Source organism: Sus scrofa, chromosome 9, assembly GCF_000003025.6.
Source record: "Sus scrofa isolate TJ Tabasco breed Duroc chromosome 9, Sscrofa11.1, whole genome shotgun sequence".
In the NCBI taxonomy this organism is placed as follows: Eukaryota; Metazoa; Chordata; class Mammalia; order Artiodactyla; family Suidae; genus Sus; species Sus scrofa.
In genome coordinates, this window is record NC_010451.4 from 42,675,476 (window position 1) to 42,700,209 (window position 24,734).

General features: G+C 43.4%; 1 protein-coding gene across 1 annotated transcript in view; it reads right to left on the minus strand.

Moving 5' to 3' along the window:
- The window catches only part of CADM1 (cell adhesion molecule 1), a 340,448-nt gene that overhangs the window by 30,989 nt on the left and 284,725 nt on the right, over positions 1–24,734 (minus strand). The window contains 4 exon segments of the mRNA XM_021062873.1: positions 4,350–4,407; positions 4,410–4,438; positions 8,991–9,163; positions 12,959–13,058. Coding sequence (XP_020918532.1) covers positions 4,350–4,407; positions 4,410–4,438; positions 8,991–9,163; positions 12,959–13,058 — 360 coding nt within the window.

Sequence of the window (24,734 nt, forward strand, 5' to 3'; positions counted from 1 at the left end):
CATGTATAAGTGTGACCTACAGGCTGAACTCTTCCTGGCCTGAATTTTATTTTCAAGCTGCTAAGGGTGTTTCAAACGGAGTGCTGGGAGTGTTTTCAATGAAGCTCCTCATCAAGCATCTCACTCAGGGCACAACCAGGCAGAAATAATACAATGTTCACACTGACTACGGAGGCAAACACAAAATACTTTCCTAAGATGATTGATCCAACTGGCAGACAGGGGTGAAAGCCATCACCAAACGCAAAAACAGATATTTGTGTGTACATCTAATACACAAAGTCGACTCGTTTCCCAGGAAGTTCAAAACAAACAAACAAGGCCCACTCCACCCCCCCACGAGGGCTGCAGATTTTGCTTTGATTCCGGTTTCCGAAAGGAATCTGCCTGCAGGACTCTTACCCTGGCTGATGGTTGGGGGCTGTCTCTGTATTTCAGCAGAGGGTGCCAGGGACAATTTAAATTATGCACTTTGCTCTTCTTTATTACAGCATATATCTTCATGAATGACGCCACATGGAGAACTTGATATTTAAAATGAAAAAAGGAGTGGGGGCCCGCCAGGAGCAATCATCAAAACAGACATGTAGGGTCAGGAGGTCAACGTACATGAAAGAGAACAGAGACACCACAGACTCTTACGGGAAATCAGAGCGAGGTTGTGTGTGGCTCCCACCCCAGTTCTGTCCCTCACATGGTTTCTTATTTGGAAAGAGATTCTAATGACAATAATGGCTGAATAGTTATAAAGCCACAGTGTTGTTGATATGGCAACTTGACATCAAATGTTCCTTTCGGTACTCCAGAGCCTGCAGAAATCCTCCAAAGATGAAGCTACCTGTAGATGTGACCTTCACATGTGAAGCCATGGATGGGAGGCAGAGATGCCCTGTTCCTTCCCCATCACCATTGCTGATTCTAGGTGGGCTCATAATTCCTCTTTTTCAAGGGCCTCCAGGATGAAGTTCTAACTACTTTGAGGGAGTCAGGAGACTGGGAAAACACAAAGCCTGCCTCCCTAACAAGGGGAACAATTCGATTATTCTGGTTATGGAAGATAAACAATAACACTGGAAAGACTTCCTTTCAGAGAGATCAGAACCAACTATGACCTTTCGAATTTAAAAATATTATACCACTGCATTTTTACTTTTTTTTTTGGTCATGAAACTCTGACCTAGGGAATGGGTTTCCGTTACTGCATTTGACTGGGAGAAAAGAAATAGATGACTGGAGTTCCCATCGTGGCGCAGTGGAAACGAACCCGACTAGGAACCATGAGGTTGCGGGTTCGATCCCTGGCCTCGCTCAGTGGGTTAAGGATCTGGCATTGCTGTGAGCTGTGGTGTAGGTTGCAGACACAGCTCAGATCTAGTGTTGCTGTGGCTGTGGCTGTGGCGGGCAGCTACAGCTCTGATTCGACCCCTAGCCTGGGAACCTCCAAACCTTCATGTGACGCAGGTGAGGCCCTCAAAAGACAAAAAAATAAATAAATAAATAAAAAAGAAAGAAAGAAAGAAATAGATGACTGTGGACTGTGGGCTTCCTCTTCTTCCTCTTTTTTTTTTTTTTTTTTAAATCTGAGGCTTTATGTTACTGTCACTAGATTTAGCTGCTGAAGCTTTTAAGGCTAATGGTGGCTATAATGTACCAAACACTACAAGAGAGAAGAAGAGTGGAAATTAATTTAGCTCTCCATTTGTCAAGATTCAGTCTGGAAGACTTTTTTAGGAACCAATCTAAATCTAGGGGATAGCCTGGACCTTTAAAATGGGACATAGACTCATTCGGCTCCATAACCTTTAATCCGTTTGAGCCAAGGAGCAAATGTTAAATTCCACGAGCGTACTTTCCGGGCGAGATAAATATATATTAGACTGCTTGTTAAGACACAGGACGCCTGTAAGATCTCATCCATTAAGGCTACAGATTCGATAGTGTTGTTTTAGTGGCAATTTTAGCTGAAGTTCTCTTGGGTGTGCCAGTGAGAATCTGGGCGTTCATCACCACAAATGCACTTTGTGTATAGAGAAGGTTCAACTGCCAAGATCAAGAGGCCAAAGTGCATCTGAGATCATCTTACATCACCTTGAGCAGAGAGGCCAAGAGGAGAGAAAGGGGAGCAGACAAGTCCCCATAAAGGTACCTGTGATGGGACAGACGTGAAGAATAGGCTGTTTGCTTTTAAATTTCCCCTTAAGCGGAGTCTCTGCAGCCGAAACCGTGATAACAGTGAGTTGTAGCTGTTTGAGGACGTGAGATGAGCGTTGGTCTGGAGTGAAGGATTAAGAGCCGTGAACTGAAGCGGCTCTGCTGAGCTGCTGAGGTTGATTGTGAGGGGGAGGGGCTCAGGAGTGTTAAGAAAGGTCTTTAAAAAAAAAAAAAACAAACCCCTAAGCTAGTGAGAGGTCTGCCACCAATGAAAAGCACTATTCCACATTAAAGAGAAACGTGGTGTATTATACTGAACGAATATAGGCCTCAACTGCCTTAAAATGTAAACCCGATTAGCTGCCTAGACGGAACCTTCGACAAGGAGAGGTCTTCAAGGTTGGCCCATAACCTGGGTAACTTCTGCAAAGACAGAACGGACTGGCGAAGGGTTTTCTTAAAGGGGGCACGAATGCAGGGCAGTGGCGAATGGCGATGCATCTGACATCCCAAGGGCCGGTCACAGGAAGCTTTATGAAAAAAGCTGGCAACAGGAGCTCAAGCTTCATTTGGTTTACCACTTGGATAAAAGGTAGGAAATCATGAAAGGTAAACATCTGGTTTGTAGCACGGAACGTTGTTAGCACAGTCGCCCTGGAAATCAGAGTCAGGAAGGAGCATCTTTGCGCGCTTATTAACGACACAGAAAGTGGGAGGAATCTATTCGCTATGCTAACTGAGTTTACTTAAGAAGCAGAAGGAACTAACACAGAGCTAAAGCGGAAACACGCAGACAAGAATCAAGGAAGCAGCCTGGATGGAGCTGAGTTCAGAGGGAGACACAAAACCCAATTGATGGATTTTTCAGAAGCTTTTCAATGAAGCGCAGGCACTGATGTTTGCGCAAACACCATTCAGAACCAACCTCGCTAGTGGCTTGTTGAAAGTTCTCTTTGTTCCACTATACTGGTTAGAAAGGTGAAGAAAACTGAAATTAGACAATCTATTGTTGGATTTTATAAAGTGACGAGGCTTCCTCTTTCACTGAGCCCTTTGAATTTTCATCATGTCTATCTCACTGACTCCTGGGAAAATTGAAAATGTCTCCAGAAAGTCAACATAAAGGATGGTTGCCATGTCCAGGGTGGACAAGAGGATAACGGGAGTAAAATGCTCAGCGTTTTTCAAGAAGCCCCAGTGATGGGACTGTACACCAGGGCACACGGCTCAGAGAGACCCTGCCGTCTTATTAGACAACAGGATGAAGAGGACAAGTTAGGAGATTTTTTTTTTTTCTCTCATAGAATAATTAGTTTTCCACGTCTCGGTGGTAGGTACCTATATGCACAGGATGGGTCAGGCCTCACCGAGGCAGATCTTGCACGTCTAGTCCATATGGTGCAGCCATAACCTTTCCCACCTTGGTCGGCAAAGCAAAGGCCAAGCCTCCTGGACAAGCAACATCGAGCCACATGAGAGCCACTGGGCCCCGGGAGGAGGCTGGAGGGCACCCCTTCTTCCTCAATGAGAGTCAGGGATGGGAGCCAGTGAACCTCATTTTGCATAAGAGTTTCAAACGGTCCAAAGAGCTAAGGCCTGGAGTCACAATGGCTGTGGCTGCCTCTCCCACTCCTCCAGCATCTAACTGAGGGGAGTGAGGGGTATGTGAGTGCCTAGCATGGAAAAGACAGCCACTGGCTCTGAGCTCCCGTGACTGCCCAGGTGATACAGTCAGCGGGTGCTCTCGGGGCAGGAAGGATGGTGATTTAGGAACACGGCCCCCTTGGGCATGTCAAAGGGTGTGTATTTTCCTTCACGTGGAATAAGAAGAAATGAAGACAAAGAGAAGATCCAAAGCTGGAATACTTACCATTTCGCCAACCACGGCTAAGGAGAAGCTGGCCGCGCGTTCGCTAAGAGCCAGGCTGCCATTTTCCCTAGCCTTCTGCTCTGAATGGTGATGCTTCAGAAAGAATTCTGCAAAATATCTCATCTATTGCTAAGTGCTCGGACGGTAAGGATGTTCCGAGGGCCTTAAGATTCAACTTGAGAACATGGCATCGAATGTCTCTGAAGTTCCAGCATCAAGGAATAATTCAATCCCAAGGATTGGAAGGGACCTTGTTGGCTTCTTTTCAAACAGACCAGAAAGACAATATACATTCAGGACATTTTCAATGGTAATGAAGGTACCATACCTGTGATGATGGTAAGGATGGTGGTGGAGGTGGTGGTGGTGGTGGTGGTGGTGGTGGTGTTGTGGGAGGAGGGATAGTTGTGGGGGGATCTGGATAAAAAAAAAAAGGAAAATCAAACCCACAGTGCTGAACACAACCATGATCCGTAATGACAAAACAAAGGCATGAAGACACTGAGATGTTTGTTTGATGACTTGCCCTTTAAAACCCCAAGGTCTCCCCAACCCGGTCCCCCCGCCCCAAAGAGTTCTGTCTTGTAATTATGCCCCAAAGCCTCATTTGGAAGAGCTAAGAAAAGAAGAAAAGCGATTTGTATTAATGACGTGAACCAGGACCGAGGGGACGGGAAGTAGAAAAGGGGAGGAAAACTCCAAACGTAGGATACGCCCCCTCCCAGACGAGTTCAATGGTGAGGTCAGACCAACTCAGCACCCCCAAGAGGGTCCGATGGTTGTTGTTTCATCTCACACTTGGCCCCGGAGGGAGAAAGGAGGGGTGGTGCTGCTCTAGCTAAAGGGCTCCTATCGGCCAGGGAGGAGTGTGTACCAGCCTCTCGCTCTCTGACTGTTAACTTCATTATTCTCCATCAATACCTCCCAGCAGGAAGTAAAACTACTTCTAGACTTGTAATAAATACAAAGAAGAGAGAATGTCACCACTAAATATCAAGTTCCAGGCATGTGAGATTTTACTGAGATTTTCTTTTTTAAAAGTCAATAAATTTCACAACTTATAAATATTAATGAGTTCGTTGCCTTTGCTCAAGCCTGACCTGCGTGGGCGACCGCGATAAAACTGAAGGAGCGTTTCCATCTTGTAAACAAGAGCACTAAATATAAACAAGGCTTGACCCTCAAAGCCAGGAATCCGACAGGGAATCCTCTGTCAGGTGTTTGATACACTGTATATTCTTCTATCATCTCAAAAATTATTTGGGGGAAAAGGGAAGGCAAATATGAAAGAGAAGAAAAAAAATTCTAAGCCCAGATGATCAAACTGAATGTGTTAAGTTGTCAGCAAGACTTTGAACTAAGCAATCATTCTGCTATAATAGAGCATAAGACGATTTGAGGGCTTTTGATTTTAAATTTTATCTAAAGCACGTCAACTTCTTCTCCCTGACACATCTGGTGTCCTTTTATCTCTGAGTGAGCTCTCAGATTGTCTAATTAATACATCCAAACTTTAATTATATGCTGTACCTTTATATGGTTTGGCACAACTTCCTGGAAGTTTATGGAAACATTATCTTGGTGTTTGGTTAGAAGGTCTGCTTAAAAGATGCCTACCACTGATCAATAATCCAAGGTTTTAATTTTCCTCACAAACTTCTCTCACACCTACACAAATACATCGATTTGATGGGGAAGAATCAACAGCAAATTGGTCTGTTTTGGGGAGACTGTTCCTTTAAGTTGGGGATGCAATTGGTTTAAACTACTATTTAAAGCAGCCTCACACATGAGTCCAAAAAGGAATCCCTTAGAAAAAAACCTCATTCTCCGCCAAGAAGTAGAAGTGATTAATACTTTCAAACTACCTTTTTAAGACGGTGAACGTGAATGGGTAGCATGTTCCATCTCACTCCCTGGATACTCCCTCTTACAGAGGCCACAGGTGGGGAAGCATTTTGTGAACAGGTGCAAGTACCGGTGTGAACACAGGTGAGTGAGGGCACTGGCCCCTGAACCGGGCATCCTGCTCTCCCTATGGCCCCGCTCAGCTGTACCCAGAGACCTGTCTGCCCTCCAGGCTGTGGCTTGTCTGTTCTGATTCAGTCACAACGTCTATCACTGAAAAGGAACATTGGTACCTGGGAGACCTCCCCTGATAAGACGATCATGCTATTTCTATCCCTATTTCAAAAGGTGTGTATGACATGTGTGATGGCCACAAGAACATCGAAGTGCACCTGATTTGAAATTATGATGATGAACAAGGGGTGGAGCGAACCAATGAGGGCAGAGACTTCGGAAGAAAGGCCAATTGCCCCTTTCGTTTTGTGACAATGACGCCCTTTCAATGATCTTCATCACTCCTGGGGTAACTTGTCCTTCACATGTGGCTCAAGTGACTTAACTGAATTAGATTCTGTTACTGGATATAACCTCAATGCTTAGATCACTTCTAGTGAGAAGAGAAATGTGAGGTCACTATTTAAGAAAATACAGAGTTGGAGCTAATAAGGTGTGTTTGACACATGGAGGCTAAAAGAACAAAACCAATTGGGATTCAGGCACTAACTAGATAGAGTCTCCAAGAATAGAAGTTATTTCCAGAGAATTAAACATGTGAAAGGTATGTTAACTCTGAGTTCCTGAAGAACTTTGAAAGCCACTGCAGTAGTGAAATAAATTGGCTTTGGAAAGGAAACCTACTCACCATCTTCTCAAATTGCTAAAATACTATATTAATAGACCAGCACCACCTCGGATTAGTATTCTAGCCTGCCATTCCAAGCAGTACTGCTAGCACAGGTTAAGGGAGGGAGGGAGCAGACAGTGTACCTGGTAAGTCCCTAGACCAGGCAGAGTGCCTGTCTTGGGTTGGGGAGATAAGTGTATGTAGATGCGCTTGCCTAAGTGGGTGAGCCTCTCTTTCTTGGCTTTCCAATAAGGCACTGTGGCCCAGCAAGTTAATTCCAAAAGAACAGTCTTGCATTGGAGGGAAACTGTTCTCCCAGGAAGCAGTGAAAATCAGAGGAACTACAAAGAAAGACTCATTTCACAGCAGATTTTGAAGTCAGAGTATCGTGGCTCTGTAACATACTTAGTAATATGTTGTGAACTTGGTAATATGTTGCCTTGTGAACCTGGGCAATTTATGTGACCTTTCTAAGCTTCATTTCATCATCTGTAAAATGGGGAGCGCTTACCTCATGATGTTACTGTGGAGATTAGAGGTGATCGTGCTTGTAAAACTGTCATCTTAGGCATGGCACGAAGTGAGCACAGCCTCATAAATGCTAGCCAGAAGCTAGCACCCAAAACGATTCAAATATATCTGTCCATCAAATCCTCAAGATGTTTCTCATCTTGAGATATCGGAACAGGAGGTACGATAAATCAAACTTGTTTTTCCAGATAGCTTAGTCTTCTGAATCAAGGGAGCATATAATAGACGAGTGGAAATTTGTCACTGCTTTTTATAATCTGCAGTTTGTAAAAAGAGCTGAATGAAAATCTGTAAACCTAGGGTAACAGCAAGGGAGGGACCTCACATCCCTCCCTGATGTTACAGCATTTAACATCAGGCTTAAATCCTGATGTTAAGAGAGCAGGAGGGCTGTAGCAGCCAAAGGGAGGGATGGCTGAAAACGGGGCATGCAGCCCTCCTTGCATCTACACAGGGAGCCAGCCCCTTCGCTCTGATCTCCCTAAGTCCCAGGGACAATTAACGCTATTATGTGTGGAACACACACAACATGGGTAGGGTGCAAAGAAAACATCCCTCGGAAGTCTACGTAGAAAGTGATTAGATGTGAGCCTCTAACTTTGCATTACGCTAAGGAAAAACAAAACTCAGGGAGAGACTAAGGATCATAGTTTAATGTCTATGGTATAAAGCATTTCATCAAAAAAGACTGCCACTCCTATTTATTTATTCCTTATTAAGGAAAATGGCCAGGTTCTAAGACTTTACGGCCTAACTATCCCATGTGTAGATGTGTGTGCATGTGTGTGTGTGTGTGTGTGTGTGTGTGTGTACATTCGCACACACTTACACTTGGATTATTTCTGTGACTAACATGAAGAGAAGAATGCACACGCATGTTCCCATATTTACAAGATACTGAAATTGTCATGTCAGTGGTTACTCATTCTGTGTCATGTCAGCTCATGACTATTTTCTTGGGGTAAAACTAACCAAGAGATTCAACTGGACAGAAGAGACTCATTTTATCATCATAAGGCGAGACAGGCAGTGTACTCCTCGACTAAACAGAGAATAGTCACCAGACACAAAACTGACCATAAGCTATAAATGGGAAATACGCTGAAAATGCCTGGCACAGTATATGCACAGTAAATGTTTGCTGACTACAGAGTGAAATTCATGATAATGTGTTTTTATAATCCTGCAAAAAAAATATTAAGAAAACAGACAGAGAACCCCATTTGTGTCTAAAGCAGGAGCCATAGTTGGTTCACGGAGCTACCTAGGACCTTCTATTTTTTCCCCCAGTGTTTATGGGCTTGCAACCTCTGGAATGTAATAGCTTCAGGCTGAAAATAGGATAGTTCTGCTCATCAAAGCAGGAGAAAGGCTAGCCCAGGTATCATTGGAAAATACCACTGGGAGTAGACTTTCTGAGCTTCCAAGCCCTTAACTAACTAACTGGTAAGGCCAAACTTCGCAGGCATTACTTCCTTACATAATCTTCATAGCTCGTGCCTGAGGACACAGCCTTCCTGCTCAGCAGGACCAGAGCCTGGGATCTAGTGGGAAGCCCCTCACCCACAATGAGAAGGGGAGGATGAAAAGGCACTGGGTCCACCCCAGGCCAGGCCTTCTTTCCTTCTTGAAGGCAGCAAACTGGGTTTTGGTTTTCAACTTGACCACAAGCTTGAGGAGTGAATCGCAAGCAGCAGCTACATGGTAAACGAGTCAAATGGAAGCGGGTTTCATCTTCTCACGTACCGTATACATACAGCATATAATCCGAATGAGCCTTCCCCACTATGTTTGAAGCCTCACAGCGGTAGGTACCATTATCTGTTTTGTTTAGGTTATTGATGAACAGGTTGGGCCCCGACAGCACGGCGTGTTGAGGCATTTCGTCATCGACTCTCACCCAAGTTACCATCACAGGCCTGCGGAGGGAAGGGAGGGAGACAGGCTGCGTTATTATTTCCCACCAAGATGTCTGCATCAAACTTCTCACCCACACAGTAAATGAAATCCCATGCAGGGCGACACAATTAAAGAGGACCTACTGGAGATATTTTAAGTTCACAGAATTACAACTGTGAAGCCTCCACAAATCTGTTTGGAATATAATTTTTTTAAAAAAATATTATCAGGTGTTGAAAAACTTTCAACAGACCACAAGCAGGAGCCTCATTATTTCCAATTCATCTTTAACAAATCAGCCAATAAACCAATGTGCCCTATTTTTATGCCCTGCTGTGTGGTTTCACACCAATTCAGACAGGACAGAGCTCACCCATTGTTAATCATCTCATTAATTAGGGGGAAAAAAATTAAATCCTTGGCTAGTGATACATGCATTAAATCTCCTGGTTACCAACACACTGTGATACTCGCTTAGATAGCCACCTGTGATATTTAAGTGGATTTTGAGTTTTGCAGAAAGGAATGGACTTTTCCAGCTGCACAGTGCTTCCTTTGGCCTCTGCTGTTTGAAAAATCACCTCTTCTCATTCTGGAAAGATGTAATCACTTCCTCTCCCCTCTTTCCCCACCCAGAACCCAACCTCTGCCAACCCAAGACACCACCGCGCCCCAGGATGCCCCAATCCACTTTATCTACATGTCCCTTGGCGAAATGCCTTCCTTCCCTGGCTCTCCAAGGCCCTGAGGCCATTCCTCCACCCCCTGTGTGTGCACCTGCAGGGCCCCAGCTCCAGGGACAGGTTCCCAGATCAACGGCTGTGGAGCAACTACACCTCCACGCGGACTCCAGGGGTCCTACGGCACTTGCTCATCAGAGGGAAGTTTGTTTTCGAGATTTAAAGACCACATTTGTATCCATCAGGAAAAACAAATTTCACAAGCTGCTCCAGAACCCAAATTACACATACACACAATCTCTCAAAGCCACTGAATTTATAACTTCGGGTTTTCAAAGGCAGTTCCCTCAAGCCCCGCTGAAATGGAGGCCACGGGGCCTGAAAACGTCCATTTTCCAGGGAGGGCAACAGAGATCCAAGCACAGAAGTCGCTTCCTTTCGGTTCCTCCACTCACTACCTCAAGGAACAGCAACACAACCAAAGACCCTGGCTTCCCAAGGAATGGATACTCGGGTTAGCACAGTCAAGTACGATTCCGGCTTTCAAGTGGGATGGGAAGTCCCAGGTTTTCTTTAACTACACGGGGGTGGGGCATCACCACCCAGCACCATCTGTACAAAGCCATCCCGCCTCTCTGCCCTCCTTGCGGGGAATGGGGATCTGGTCTGCCTGCTATCAGACCTCCTGTCCCACCGCCTGACAGCTGAACCCATCCGTGGGGGTAAGTGCCCAGAATATTCACCACATTTAATGGCAAGTTCAATTACTACTTTTATTGTATGCAATTTCTTGAGAAAATAAACAGGTACTATGCTAGAAGGGCTGGCAGCCTGAGGAACTGTGCTTGCTCACACAACCATGCACCCGGTCCTATCTGAGAGGAACAAGCAAATACCCTCTCTGGCATAAATGTCCCAGAGGAAACATGTAATTTACTGTCCCCGTGGCACATTCAATTTAACACAGTACCTTCTTCGGGGGAAAAAATACAGAAACAAAATATAGGTTAGCAAGCCGTATTCTGTAAAGGTGGTTAACGTGGCTCGTGGAGGTACTACAAGAGGCCTGGGAGAATTTATTTTTTTCTTGCCACCGGATTGTTTTCCAGGGAAGGTAAGCCACTAACTGGGGCATAATTCAAACAGTTTACACAAAGAAGAGCTGACACTTCGGCAGTGCTCAAAGGAGGAGGAGGCTGCTTCTGCTAAAGCTGGAAGCACTTAAAACCAAATAACGTAGAAACACCCGAGGAAAAGCAAGACCCCCGCCTCCTCCCTGAAGGTCATTTTTACAGCTTCAAATGGTTAGTACAGACAGAAGCAAGTGTTCGCTCCTGGAGAAGCACGCACGAAATAGGGACGGCTGATGTGGAAAGAGCTGCTTCTGGCTCTCTCTTCTGTCCTAGGTCATCGCTTAGCTGTAATGGGGAGAATGCTTCCCAAAGACTTTGGGGAAGCTTTGTGCAGATGCTCTGAGATCCTTGTGTGAAAACAGTGATAAAGATGCTGGTTAGCAACACTCTGAGAGGGGGAGAAAAAAACATCACAGCACAGGGACAGCAGAGGGAGCTCAATGCTATTTTTTGCTGGGGAGGCCTGAGGGTTCCCCCGTCCCAGGCTGACCGGTGGTTCCACATGAGAAGTTCACGGGTTGTGTTTTCCCTCGATAACACTGAAAAGCAATCTTCTTTGCTCTATTAGAAAGATGAAAGGATTCCCTCTTCCTCCCTGAACTAAACTGAATAAGAGCTAAAGTGTTACCACCAACATGGCTTTTGCTGTATTAGTGATAATATATGTAGTTTCTCTAATTCACTTTTGTTCATTTAGCAGGGACAAGCGCAGTAGCTTTTTTATACTTTTCCATAAAATAAGAGTGTAAATTAGTTCTTTTTCCTTATGCAGTTATATACACATAAAATATATATAATATGTATTATAGACATACTCCTTGAGTTTTTTATATATATAAAACTCAATTCCTTGGAGTTCCCGTAGTGGCTCAGTGGTTAACAAACCCGACTAGAAACCAAGAGATTGCGGGTTCAATCCCTGGCCTTGCTCAGTGGGTTATGGATCCGGCATTGCTGTGAGCTGTGGTGTAGGTCACAGACGCAAATTGGATCCCACATTGCTGTGTCTGTGGTGTAGGCCATCAGCTATAGCTCTGATTGGACCCCTAGCCTGGGAACCTCCATATGCCATGGGCACGGCCCTAAAAAGACAAAAAAGACAAAAAAGTAACAAACCAAAAAAAACCCCTCAATTCCTTGAATTTTATATATATATATATAATTATATACAATTAATAAGTGTACTTGTAAGTGTATATTAATAAATATAAGTGTAAGTATATTAATAAGTGTAATTATAAGTGTAATTAATAAGTATAATAAGTGTAAGTGTATAATTACACTTATTATAAGTGTAAGTTCTTTTTCCTTATGCAGTTATATACATATATAATATATATAATGTGTATTATATACATACTCCTTGAGTTTTATATATATAAAAATCCAATTCCTTGAAATATATATATATATATATATATATATATATATATATATACCTTGAGAAAAATTCCTGAACCATTCTTTACTAACAGAAATATTTAATGTTTCTAGAGGTCACTTTTCCTTGAGGGAAGAAGCAAAATGAAAGGTAAGGCAAATTCATTTGCCTACAGTTTGCCCCAAACACAGCAGCTTAATTTAAGTCTGAAAACGATCATCCCAGCAGCTTAGACATTAACACAGAAGGTAGGAGATATAGCATTAGATTGTGGGTACAAGAAAAAGTTATTAGGATTATTTTGTGTGGGTGAGAGAAAATAGTTCTGACAATCACGCTGATGATAATAAAATGGAATTAACTGAGATTTCAATCTCAGCTGGCATTTCATTTTTCTCCCAATCTTCACCATTAAGAACCACAGATATTTATTCCCCTTTTCACTGAATATTGTTTCCTGCAAAAGAACAAAAAACAAACAAACAAACAAACAAAAAAAAAACCTCTTTCCATCCTTTACAGCAGGAGACAGGTGACCGGCCAGTGAGTTGTGAATGCACATCTCTCTGTTATGACATTTACTGCTCATGACCCACTGCCAACTTGGCCTTCAGAACTTACTGGGGCTTCCCGATGGCTTCACATGTTAACTCAAGCGCGTCCCCTTCCCGGGTTAGGCCTTGTAGAGGGTAAGTCATCTGAATATGCACTTGAGGCTTATCTGTGTGACAACAACACAAAGTATAATGTTTAGCAAATGATATCATCAGACAGAAGCAGACTTGCATGCTGTCACAAACCCCACACTGCCAGCACTCACACTCTCCCCACCCTGATGCCTTCAGTAACATCCTTCTAATTAGTTAGTAATCCTGGCATTTGCTCAAATTAAATTGACTAATAACTCTAAGGAGTGAACCACAAATAGATAAGAGATTCATAAGCCAACTGAGCGACATCAAGCATTTCCCGTGAAATACATTTTGTTACATTGAAGTTTATCTCTAGACTCACTCGAGCTAAAGGAAACTCATTTGCCTTCATGCTGAGGTGAAGCCACAGATATTTGTGGTGCTCAGAATTGATACATTTTATCATAGATCATATATTACTAGGTGACAATATGTTGTGACACTGCATATTAATAAGTTTGCCTCTTCCATGCTCTTGTTTTCAAATGGAAAAGGCAAAATTGCATTCCACTCAAATGGCTCTAAGAATAAAGAGCCAGGAGGTTTGGCGGCTCCTAAGGAACCTCTAAGACATCTCAATGTCGACGTATCAGGAGGAAGGAAACGGACCTTTACTGAGAGCCTACAATCGTCAGAACCATCATTGGTGGTGGAGAAAGTGTAGCTTTAGGGATGAGAACATTGGTACCCAGAGAATGATGTAGGTCGTCCAAGGTCACAGAGATAACATAAGGCAAGACAGATCCTTGAAATGTACATTGTGAGGGATTTCTGATTCAAAATCACATTTCCCAAAGGCAATCCATAATTAAAACCAAATAGACCAAGTATAGCTTCCTAATGCGGTGAAGTACTTAGGTATTCCTAAGTGATGTATTCCTAAGTGGAAGTGAATACTTTGGTGATGTAGGTATTCTTATTTAAAAATTGTGTATGTGCGGGCATGGGAATGACAGATGATCGCTAGGAGGTACAGAAAATAGGAAGGGAAGAGGGGAGGGGTTGGAATTAACTTAGACATATACACACGCCAATACATTTGCAAATAAAACCTGCATGGAATTGGGAGATTTTGTTTTTCCCCCTATGGGGAAATAACAAGCTATTAATCCTTAAATCAGTTTTCTCATTTAATTCTGTGACTTTGTAAATGTATATTTTAGGGAATGCACCAGAGGGGTAACGAGTGTGAGAGGGCAGGACACCAGATGGCTGAAAGGTCAAAACAATTTCCATAACTTTACTTTCTCGGACAATCACACCACCCAAACAACAGCCCTTTGGCCTTTAACAAGCAGCGGTTCGCTCATTAACATTCACCCTATGGAATCAGGGAGCAGAGAGAAATGTGGCAGAGCTCAACAGTCTCAACCTGGACACAGCCAAACACGCCGCACGGGGTCCTCTCCAGGGAAGGCTGCTTTCCGGATGTATTTTTATAGTCCTGTTCCGAGCACTGGCTCTTTCTCTTAGGTCTCTGAAAAACCACGTGGCATTCAAAACCTTTTAAGAGAGGCTTCTTATACCTCAGTGAGCACCGCACACTGAATTGGTAATGCTTTCTGAAGAGCTAAGTCACTTCCCAGAGAACATACGTTAACGGGCGCGAAAACTCCAGCTGACCCCTGCAAGGAACCCCATTCTACTCTGGGACTCGATGGCAACAGAAATGTTTAAGAGCAAAATGGCACAGAGGTCTCCAGATCCTGCGATGGGAAAGGCAGAAACACTCCTAAAGGATAAATAGGACGATCCTGAATAAGCACTGGTTGCAGAGCAAGAGACCCCGGACACCCTCCTTTGCGAGGTCCGGATGATCTCCCAGGCGAAATACAACCACTGGGTGACATACGGTTCTTTTGATTTTGGTGGTGGCATAACACAAGGGTCCACAGAGCTAGTTGCTATAAGCTTATTAAAAAAAAACAACCTATAAGATACAAAGTAAGTACATAACGGGAGGAGATTATGCCACTGAACACTCAGACAACTAAACGCCAGCTCCCTTTCAGTTCTTACTGAGAAACAGCAGAACTTATGCAGTTCCCGGTTAGGGAATCTCTGCCATCCTTACCCAGGAACCATTCCGGGCCAGGCTAAATTTAAAGCTCCCAAATTTAGGCTGAAATGTAACATTTGCTTACAGGTTAATCTCTGATCCACGCGAGGTCTACATTTTCCATGCACTGCTGACTTCAGCCCATTAATTAAGGAGAAGCAGAATGCTTGCTGGCTGACGTGGAAGGTTTTTTTTTGTTGTTGTTGGCCTTTGTGCAATTTACAAGTCAACACAGAGAGTATATTTTTTAGCATAGTGCACTAAGGGTTTTTACATGCTCAACTTCCATGAATAATACAACATGAGAATCTATCCACACTGCCTTTTCAGTACCACTGAGTTTGTTGTAGTTAAATGCTTTTTATGTTCCTAATGGCTATTTACCAGTTGTCTATTACTCACATAAATTAGGAAGAACAAGCTATACCTGGGATTTACGTTAAAAAATCATACACTAAGCCCTAGGAAATCCACCTTCAATTTTGATAACTGATTTTCCCAATTTACTCTCTAGGTTTCTGGAGAACCAGCTACCATCCACTTATAGGTACAGCTGCCACAGTTACCTTAATAGCTGGCTGGGAAGGTAAACATTAATCTTGCTTGTATTATACAGAAAAACGTCCTCCTCTGTTGACACATGCAGTATTTATAGGCATATTATTCACCCATGGGCAGCTGAGCCATCGTCCCGCCCAGCCTAGGAAGCCAAATAGAAGGTCTATGTGCCAAGATCCATCTCTTGGTGAAGAAAACTTAAAACACCAATTCAATCTCGCCTCCTTTGCCCTGGAAGAAGAACTTGAGTCTTCTCAACAGATGACATGGAAACCCTGGGACTCCACTGGCACCTCTAGAACCCAGGGATGTTCAGTTTTCCCAGGACAATCCAGACTACAATGTGGGATGTCAAAATACTGAACAATCCAGATGGCTGAGTGAATAGCCCAGAGCTCATCATTTATATTTTAATTATGTTCATAAATCAAATGTTATAACCCACCAAATCTTTTCTGAAACACAACCAGACACCAAGATTTATTTTTAAGTAATGAGGTAAGTAAGACCCAGTCCATTTTCTGGGTGATCGTTTTACGCCTGGGTTGGTGTCGGAAGGCACCAGGCTAAAAGCCAGATGACACGTTCTACCCAAGTGCAATAACTGTCCAGAAATGCATCGCTCAGAATGGCTTAATGTCATTATAAAATGGAACTGCTACATAAAAATAAGAAAAATAGTTAGGTCTGTGCACTCCTGGAACATTAGAGTTACAGAGATGGCGTCACCCACAGCCAGTCAATTAGATCGAGGGATCTGAGGTTTTCATCATACCCTGTAATTTAAAATAAAAAAAAAAAACCCGTAAAAGACATTTAGTTAGACTGCTCTAGCAGGCAAAACCTATCCATTAGTCAAAGTCACACAGAGGGTTAAATACCAGGAGGCTTGAGGCCACACTACTAGCAACCAATTAAAAAAATAATATTAGAAAGGCATTCTGATTTGACGAGACTTTCTTTAAATGGACTTTGCTCTCTCTATAAAGGGGAAAATATATATATAAAGAAACTCTTAAAGAGGTTAGAATGGCTTGCTGGCAGATTACAATTGATTTCATGCCAGTCTGACCTTGCACCACATTCTATGCTCTTTTTCAGAAGATGAAACTCAAGACTCTGGAACCTGCATTTCACCCCTATGTAAATGAAAAGTCACAGTCGCCTTTGCTCTAGATTACCACACAAACGTACCAGGTCTTTAAAATGTTCTTATTTTAAAAAAGTTACACTGGAGTTCCTGTCGTGGTGCAGTGGAAATGAATCCGACTGGGAACCATGAGGTTGTGGGTTCAATCTCTGGCCTTGCTCCGTGGGTTAAGGATCCGGTGTTGCCGTGAGCTCTGGTATAGGCTGCAGACGAGGCTCGGATGTGGCATTGTTGTGGCTCTGGTGTAGGCCGGCAGCTGTGGCTGTAGCTCCGATTGGACCCCTAGCCTGGGAACCTCCATGTGCCGTGGGTGTGGCCCTAAAAAGCAAAAAAAAGCGGGGGGGGCTACACTGCCTTCTGCTTTTGCCTGGGATATCCTCCTTCCCATGAGCTGAGGTGAGAAGGAAGGCACCCCGACACTGGTAGGAGGAGACCTCTCAGCCCTGGACTTCCTAACACTTTCCTTTCCTGAGAATTTCTAAGTCAGGGCCTGTCAATTTTCTTGACACGCTGACTGCGATCAGCCAGGGACCTGAGTGCCAATCTGCTTCTGCCAGTGCATCTGGGATATAGGCTCGTGGAGTCCCTGACTTAAATTTCACCAACATCCTGAAACACCAGTGAGGGTGAGACTGGATTGCCTGGGGACCGCGTGCTCCTTGTTTCAGGCCCACCAGGGAGAACTCCAGGGCATCGTGGGCCCAGGTGGATCGGAATGGCTGGGAGGCTGGTTTGGGTCAGTGCCTATGCATTCAGGTGCATTCAGGTGGGGAAGCACTGACCAAAGAGCCTTTGTCAATCACGGCGGATTACTACAGTTTGGAGGAGCTCGACAATGCGAAGATTAACCTGCGATCTGGTGAGTCTTAGGGGCTGTATGAGCTCAAAACGAAGCATCGACCCCTGTAATATGGCTGCCTCAACCACCGCGAGAGGGCAGCTTTGAAGGAGGGTGGTGCCTGGTAACTCGAGATGGTTGGGGCTGGTGAGAGAACAGAGTCACAGCGAGCTCTCAGAGGAGTTCAAGAGAACATCTTGCAAAAGGTTTGCTTTCCATTGTCATAATACATTCATGAATAATTTTCACTGCCGTTTATTGTGTTTGTTTGCAAGGTGAAGGACCTCCTCCTGTTACATCTGTTGTATGAATCGGAGCACTTAAACCGCACTTCTTGAGGAAGGCTGAGCTATTATGAGTGGGATGAGTCAAACCTGGGGGGACGGTTGCGGGACCAAAGAGCACGTGCCACGTTACACAGTAAAATGCAATTTCCTCTTGTTGCAACTTGTAAGTAGTTTTGTGGATACTGAAATTACTGTTTACCCAACAGAATCAAATTTTATTCTGTGATGTTGTGGCAGAGAGTTGTTTCCAGTGCCTTTGGGGGACGGGGGGCGCTCACTCACCCACACAGAACTCTTCCACATCTCCGAGAAATCTTTACAATCTCAAAGTGAACACTGGGTGAGAAAATCCTCCTAGCAAGATTTTCTGCACGAGAACGTTCGCTCTGTAAGAAGGAAGGTTTCTGGTTTTGGTATCCCTGCTGGCTATAACAGTGCCAGAGCCCAGCATGCAGTAGGCGTGGGATATGTACTTACCGAGGGAATGAATGAATGAATGACAAAGGGGGGAAATCTTAGGGCATGGACCTCTACTACCAGCTCTGCTACTGATTAAACAAAAACAACACAACAGCATGGAAACCATGAACCCGCCTCAGCCCTGTGATAAGACAGACTAGGCACATTCAAATTTTTCAAGTGTGTATATTTGAGCATACCTCCATAGGAAAGAGGAGGCCCAAACTGAAACCCCTGGGGGGAAAGGTCTTTGCAGAAAGGGCATGGAAATAAAGGAAGGGAATTACTTGACTGGCTAGAGCTTAAGCAGTTGCCTTATTTGGGAAGGCTGTTTAGTGGTTAGCTGTTTGTTATTAGCTATGCTTAAGCTTCATTGTCTTGCAGTGCAGTGATTTCAGTTTAGGCTTCGGTCTGCTTACATAAGCCAAGGTATTAGAGTCACCTAACCGGACTGGTTTAATCACTTTAAAGCCCTCTTGTAAAATATGATTCTAGTTTTCTTTTAGATGGTCAATCCAGCTCCCCAAGTTCAAGGTTCAGACCAGGTGTTCTGATTTACATACTTCATTTCACTAGACATTTATGTAGCATTTTGAGTGTATTTTAAGATGGTATCCTAAGGGAAAACATAAAGAACAAAGAACATTGTTGAAACATTCCTTTTATGTATTTATTGTTAATTACCTTAAGTATGGGAAGTTTTATTTGGTGGTTCAACATTTTTTAAAACATCTGTTTTTTATTTTTTGTTTTTTTAATTGAACCATAGTTTCTTTTTAACGTTGTGTTAGTTTAAAGTGTATAACAGGGAGCTCCCGGTTGTGGCTCAGGGGAAAGGAACCCGAGAAGGATCCAAGAGTATGCAGGTTTGATTCCTTGCCTCGCTCAGGGGGTTAAGGATCCTGCGTTGCTGTGGTTGTGGCATAGGTTGGCAGCTACAGCTCCGATTCAACCGTTAGCCTGGGAACCTCCATATGCTGCACCTGGGGCCCTAAGAAAATAAACAAAAATAAAGTGGATAGCAAAGTGATTCGGTTATATATACGTACACTCTAACCTAACACACACACACACATGCATGTATTTATTTTTTTAGATTCTCTTCCATTATAGGTTATTATAAGATACTGAATATAGTTCCCTGTGTACACAGTAGGTCCTTGCCGTTCACCTATTTAATAGATATTATGACATGTTAATCCCAAAGTCCTGGTTTATCCCTCCCCTACCCTCCCGCGACCCCCTTTGGACCATTCTTTCTAGATTTTTGAGATGTTACCTTTACAACCATTGAACCATCCACAGAATCAAAATCCGACCTTGAGTTGAAAACCATTAAGAGTGCACATTAAAAGACTAGTTCCACTGCACAGGAGTGGATGTCCACAGCCACAGAGACACACCTTTCCCAAGTACGTCAGGTCAGACGGTGAGACGTGGGAAGACAGCGCTCGGTAAGAGGGCTCCTTCTAGGGGCTGTGCCTTCAGAAGGCAGGGATGCTGGCAAGGGCTTTCTTCCCTAAGAGTCATGGCATTCAAGTCTTGCTCACCATGGCTTTGGCCCAAGACTTACTCTCTCTCTTTTGAGTACTAATGATTCAGCCTCCTGCCCCCTTTTGGCATGGCAGGGTGCCTCCCTGAATTTGTATTTATGAGGAACTTGGGCCGCCTCTACTCCGTTAACTCAAACAATGATGGGTTAAAACATCAGTGTGAAGCAAGGGGTCTCCGTGCCTTGATTACTTCTCCGGAAGAATCATAAATACTGAAATAGCTTCCCTGAAACTCAATTCATCACTTAAAAAAAATAAGTGAAAGGAAGAGTGGGAGGAAGAGCGTATTCTTTTAAAAAAAGAGACCGGAGATGAGAGAGAAACAGGCCGAATCTGAAAACGCCAGCTATGACGCTTTGAAGAATACGATCTGGGAACAGAATTGATACGGGAGAGGGTGGGAAATGGGAGCTGTTGGAAACTGTGTCTTCTCCTCCACTCCAAACAGGAAAGATTTTCCAATTTCCAGGTTTTTCTCCCTCCTTCACCGCAGGGCACCATCAATACCAGAGAAACGTTTATTTTGGCACAAAGAGCAGGTTTTGATCATCCCCTCGATGCCCAATTTTCCCCCGATTGAGGGAATGAAAGGAAAATATCCAGCCTTCTGTGGACACTGGATGAACAGGAATATGGATTTATAAAATACCTGGCTACATCGAGTCAATAAAACTCATTTTGAAAATGATGCCCACGAACACGATTACCTGTCAGATGATAATCAGAGCAGGCAAGGCATTCAAACACCCATTTTTAGAGTCTTTGTTTCATTCTCCCTTTCAAAACTCATCTCTTCATGTTTTTTGCAGATATGCACACACACACACACATAGAACCTTCACGAGATGAACATTTTTGCAAAACATTTTAAAGAGCCAGGCTACCGTGGGGGCAAAGCAAAAGACACGCAGCAGTAATTCCAGAGCTTGGAATTCGCCTCGGTCCAGAGTCAGGCTTCCCCCCTCGCACAGCAATCTGAATTCCATACTGAGGGTCACAGCTTTTCTTTGAATTCCCAGCTTATGTCGCTATGTGTTGTCACCTTGATGCTATTTAGACAGTTTTCTTTTAACGCTCAGACAGTGAACTGTTCTCCTTTAAACAGGCTTTTATTTGACAAGAGTATGTTCGCTCAGATCTGAAGCTCCACTAAGCGCGCTACGATTGTATCACATTCTGCTATAATCAACCATGTTGTAAATTTGAGCAAAGCTATGTACACTGACATTCCCGAGGAAAAAAGGCACAGAAAGAGTTTGGGGTCATCTAGCTCCGAACATTAAAAAGCAAAACTGCTCCCTGCCTAACATCTAAGGAAAGAGAGCTTTGAATTCCAGCTTGCGAGCATAATTCTTTTCTGTTTTAAACATTTAACTGCTTGCTGCTGTTGTATCCTTGCTGAGTCTCAGAATGAAAGGGAGAAAAACTAAGAGCCCTACTGTATGTTCTTCCTTCCCAGCAATGGTCCTATGAGAAAACCTTATTAATGAGCTTGCAAACGAGCACCCAACAGGGAAATGTCACAAACAAGAGCGGCTAATGCCCCAGAAAATCAAATAACTGAACACTTGGCTGATTGTGGTGCCTTTCATATTTATAATAAAAAAGGGAGGGGAGGGGGCTTTAATTCACTAATTCTGAGAGGTCAACACCTTGCTGAACAAAACAACTCATTTATTTATGTTCAGAAATCTCCAGATGATAAATTACATTGATGTTAATCACTTCAATGCATGCTACACAATTAATATCTGTACTCACCAAAAACTTAAGGATTATTACAAGTATGACAGCATACACATCTGGCTGATTTTTCACATAATTGGGCACAACAATTTCTCCTGGTACCACAAATAAGTGTCCTAACGAACAAACACCGCAAAATTCTGTGTTCAGTTAATTAGGACTTAAATCCACAAGACAAAAGGGATTCCAAGTTGGAGCTCCCGCCTTGTGCCTTGTCTCCTGTGCAGTGTGGTGGCACTCCCTGTTAAGGAGGGCCTTCCCTTCATTTTATCCCGCCTCCTTGCTCCCGTCATTTTTATTTATCATTATTATTATTGTTGTTGTTGTTGTTGTTGTCTTTTTAGGATTGCACCCACGGCATATGGAGGTTCGAATTGGAGCTGTAGCTGCCAGCCTACACCACAGCCACAGCCACGCCAGATCTGAGCCGCATCTGTGATCACGGCAACACTGGATCCTTAATCCACTGAGCGAGGCCAGGGATTGAACCTGTGTCCTCATGAATGCTAGTTGGGTTTGTTAACCACTGAGCCACGACAGGAACTCCCGCTCCTGTCATTTTTAAAATAGGGATATTTAATGGCATACAACATAGATTTCATTATTATATTTCCTTTTAAAAATACTATTTTATAAAAGGAAATAATTTATACAGGATTCAAATCCATTATCTGCCATTTTATGCTGCCCTTACTCTGATTAATAGACTATCATAGGTGAGGTAGAGAGAGGTTTGCATAAACCTTCATGTAGCAAAATGAGCCAGGGCTGAGCTACGTGAGTATACTCAGTACCAGCTCTATCAGATGAGATTTGCCCCCGAGGTAGTCTCATTTACCCAGAGGAGAGTCATTCTTTATCTGAGGTCCACGGACCAGCTCAGAATGTTCTGGTGATAAACCAATGTTTATCACTGATAGTATAAGACATCTTTTTAGGTGGCAGAGGAAAGGACATTGAAAAAGAAGAGTTGCCTATTCATTTTAATGTTTATTAGACAGCAAAAACCCATAATTTTGCAGGTTTGTTGCTTAGGTTAAAGCAATAAAAGAACCTAAAGAAAAATGAGAACACAGATGGGCTGCAGATTGGGTCACACATGTGGGAGTGGCCCTTGACTAACTAAAATTAGGAAAACTGTGAGTGGTAAAGACTCCGTATTACTGGAAGCAAATGTGGTGAATGTTCATCTTTTCCGGCTCTAGAGCTAACAAAAGACCTTGCTAAAGGAGTCAATGGCCCCCAAAAGGTTAAGAACTACTGACTCCAGGGTTTGGGCCAATTAAAAAATAAAGGTCTAGCGTATATCACAGAGAACTATATCCAATCTCTTGGGATAGAACATGATGGAAAAAGGTTGGGGAAAAGAATGGATGCACACGACTGGGTCACTATGCTGTACAGCAGAAATCGACACAACACAGTAAATCAACTCTACTTTAATAAAAATAAAATTAAAATAAAAAGGTCTACTGTTGGGAGTTCCCGTTGTGGCGCAGTGCTTAACGAATCCGACTAGGAACCATGAGGTTGTGGGTTCGATCCCTGGCCTTGCTCGGTGGGTTAAGGATCCGGTGTTGCTGTGAGTTGTGGTGTGGGTTGCAGATGTGGCTCGGATCCTGTGTTGCTGTGGCTCTGGTGTAGGCCGGTGGCTACAGCTCCGACTGGACCCCTAGCCTGGGAACCTCCATATGCTGTGGGAGCGGCCCTAGAAAAGTCAAAAAGACCAAAAAATAAATAAATAAATAAATAAAAAATAAGTCCACTGTCACTTCTCAGAGTATCCAAAATAATTCACCACACATGCAGACTGGCTGCTGAATCTCATGCCTTCAAGTATCTCTTCTTTTCTCAAGGCTGTCAAGACATGGTGCTACTTGTCTGTAGAGAGAGGGCTCCTAGGGGTGGAATGGCGTTGAACCCCCAACACCACTGCCCAAGCTCTGAGAAAGCTGTAGCGCCCAATGACTGAGTGCCTTGGGCATCCGAGCACGAAGCTCTTTGTTATCCATAGCTGCTGGCGTTCAGGAGAGTAAAGCTGGTAGGTAATGAAGTGGAGAATTCTAATCATGTCTAAAGAAGCTACTTAAGGAATTCCTGGCTGACTCCACACCTTTTCCAGTAGTGCTCTAGGAATGGAGAGTAGTGGACCGTCAGGTGACTTTCTTAAGCATGCAGCATCTTATTTAAGATGCCAAATCAGATTCCAAATTCCATTCAGATTAATATAACTCTTTGTAATTCTTAACCTTTTATGCAAAAAGATATTTTTCCTTATATACATTCCAGGAAATGCAGTATCAAGAATGAAATGTTTGCGTGGCTTACGCTGGGCAAAAGAACAGAGTCTCCCATGAAAAGGTGCCATGTTAGAGTTAAAAATGATCCACAGATGCATCTTCATTGGGGGAAGGCATGAAAGTCACTTTCCTGCACTTAAGAGCTAGCAGTCCTCTATAAGACTGAAGTCAAAAGGATTCAGATATGGAGTTTTACTCTTTTTCTGAGAAGGACAAATCTCACTTGAGTCTTCAAAAGAAAAGGCTTTATAAAGATCATTAGCAAGTCTTCCAAGGGGTAGGAGGTGTGGGGCTTGAAATACTTTGCATTTGGGAGTGAGTGTAATTTTGTAGGTGGGCGGGGCTATATTCTACCTCGAAGATAACTCTGAGAAGCTAAGGGTTTAGGGGTGGGAACTGGGCGAAGAGCTACGCAGGTCTCACAAAGGAGCTAAAGTATTATTAAAGCTAATGGGCCCCTACAAGGAAAGTTAATGGATATTAAGTTTGCTTAAATGAATTACATATTAACAAAGTCACAAGAAATCTACTATCTGCCAATTTAGATAATATCTGATCATTTCTGTTTTCCCATTATAGGGACATTACACCACAATAGTTTTAGTGATATGAAAATTATAAGCATGATGCCCATAATGAAGCTACATAATGAAGTAGATGAGATGAATTAGCAAGAAAAACCTGCATTATGTAATGTTAAATTGAGCCAAACTCACAGAATGCACTGGAATGGGGTGGCCTTGTCGAAGCAACTT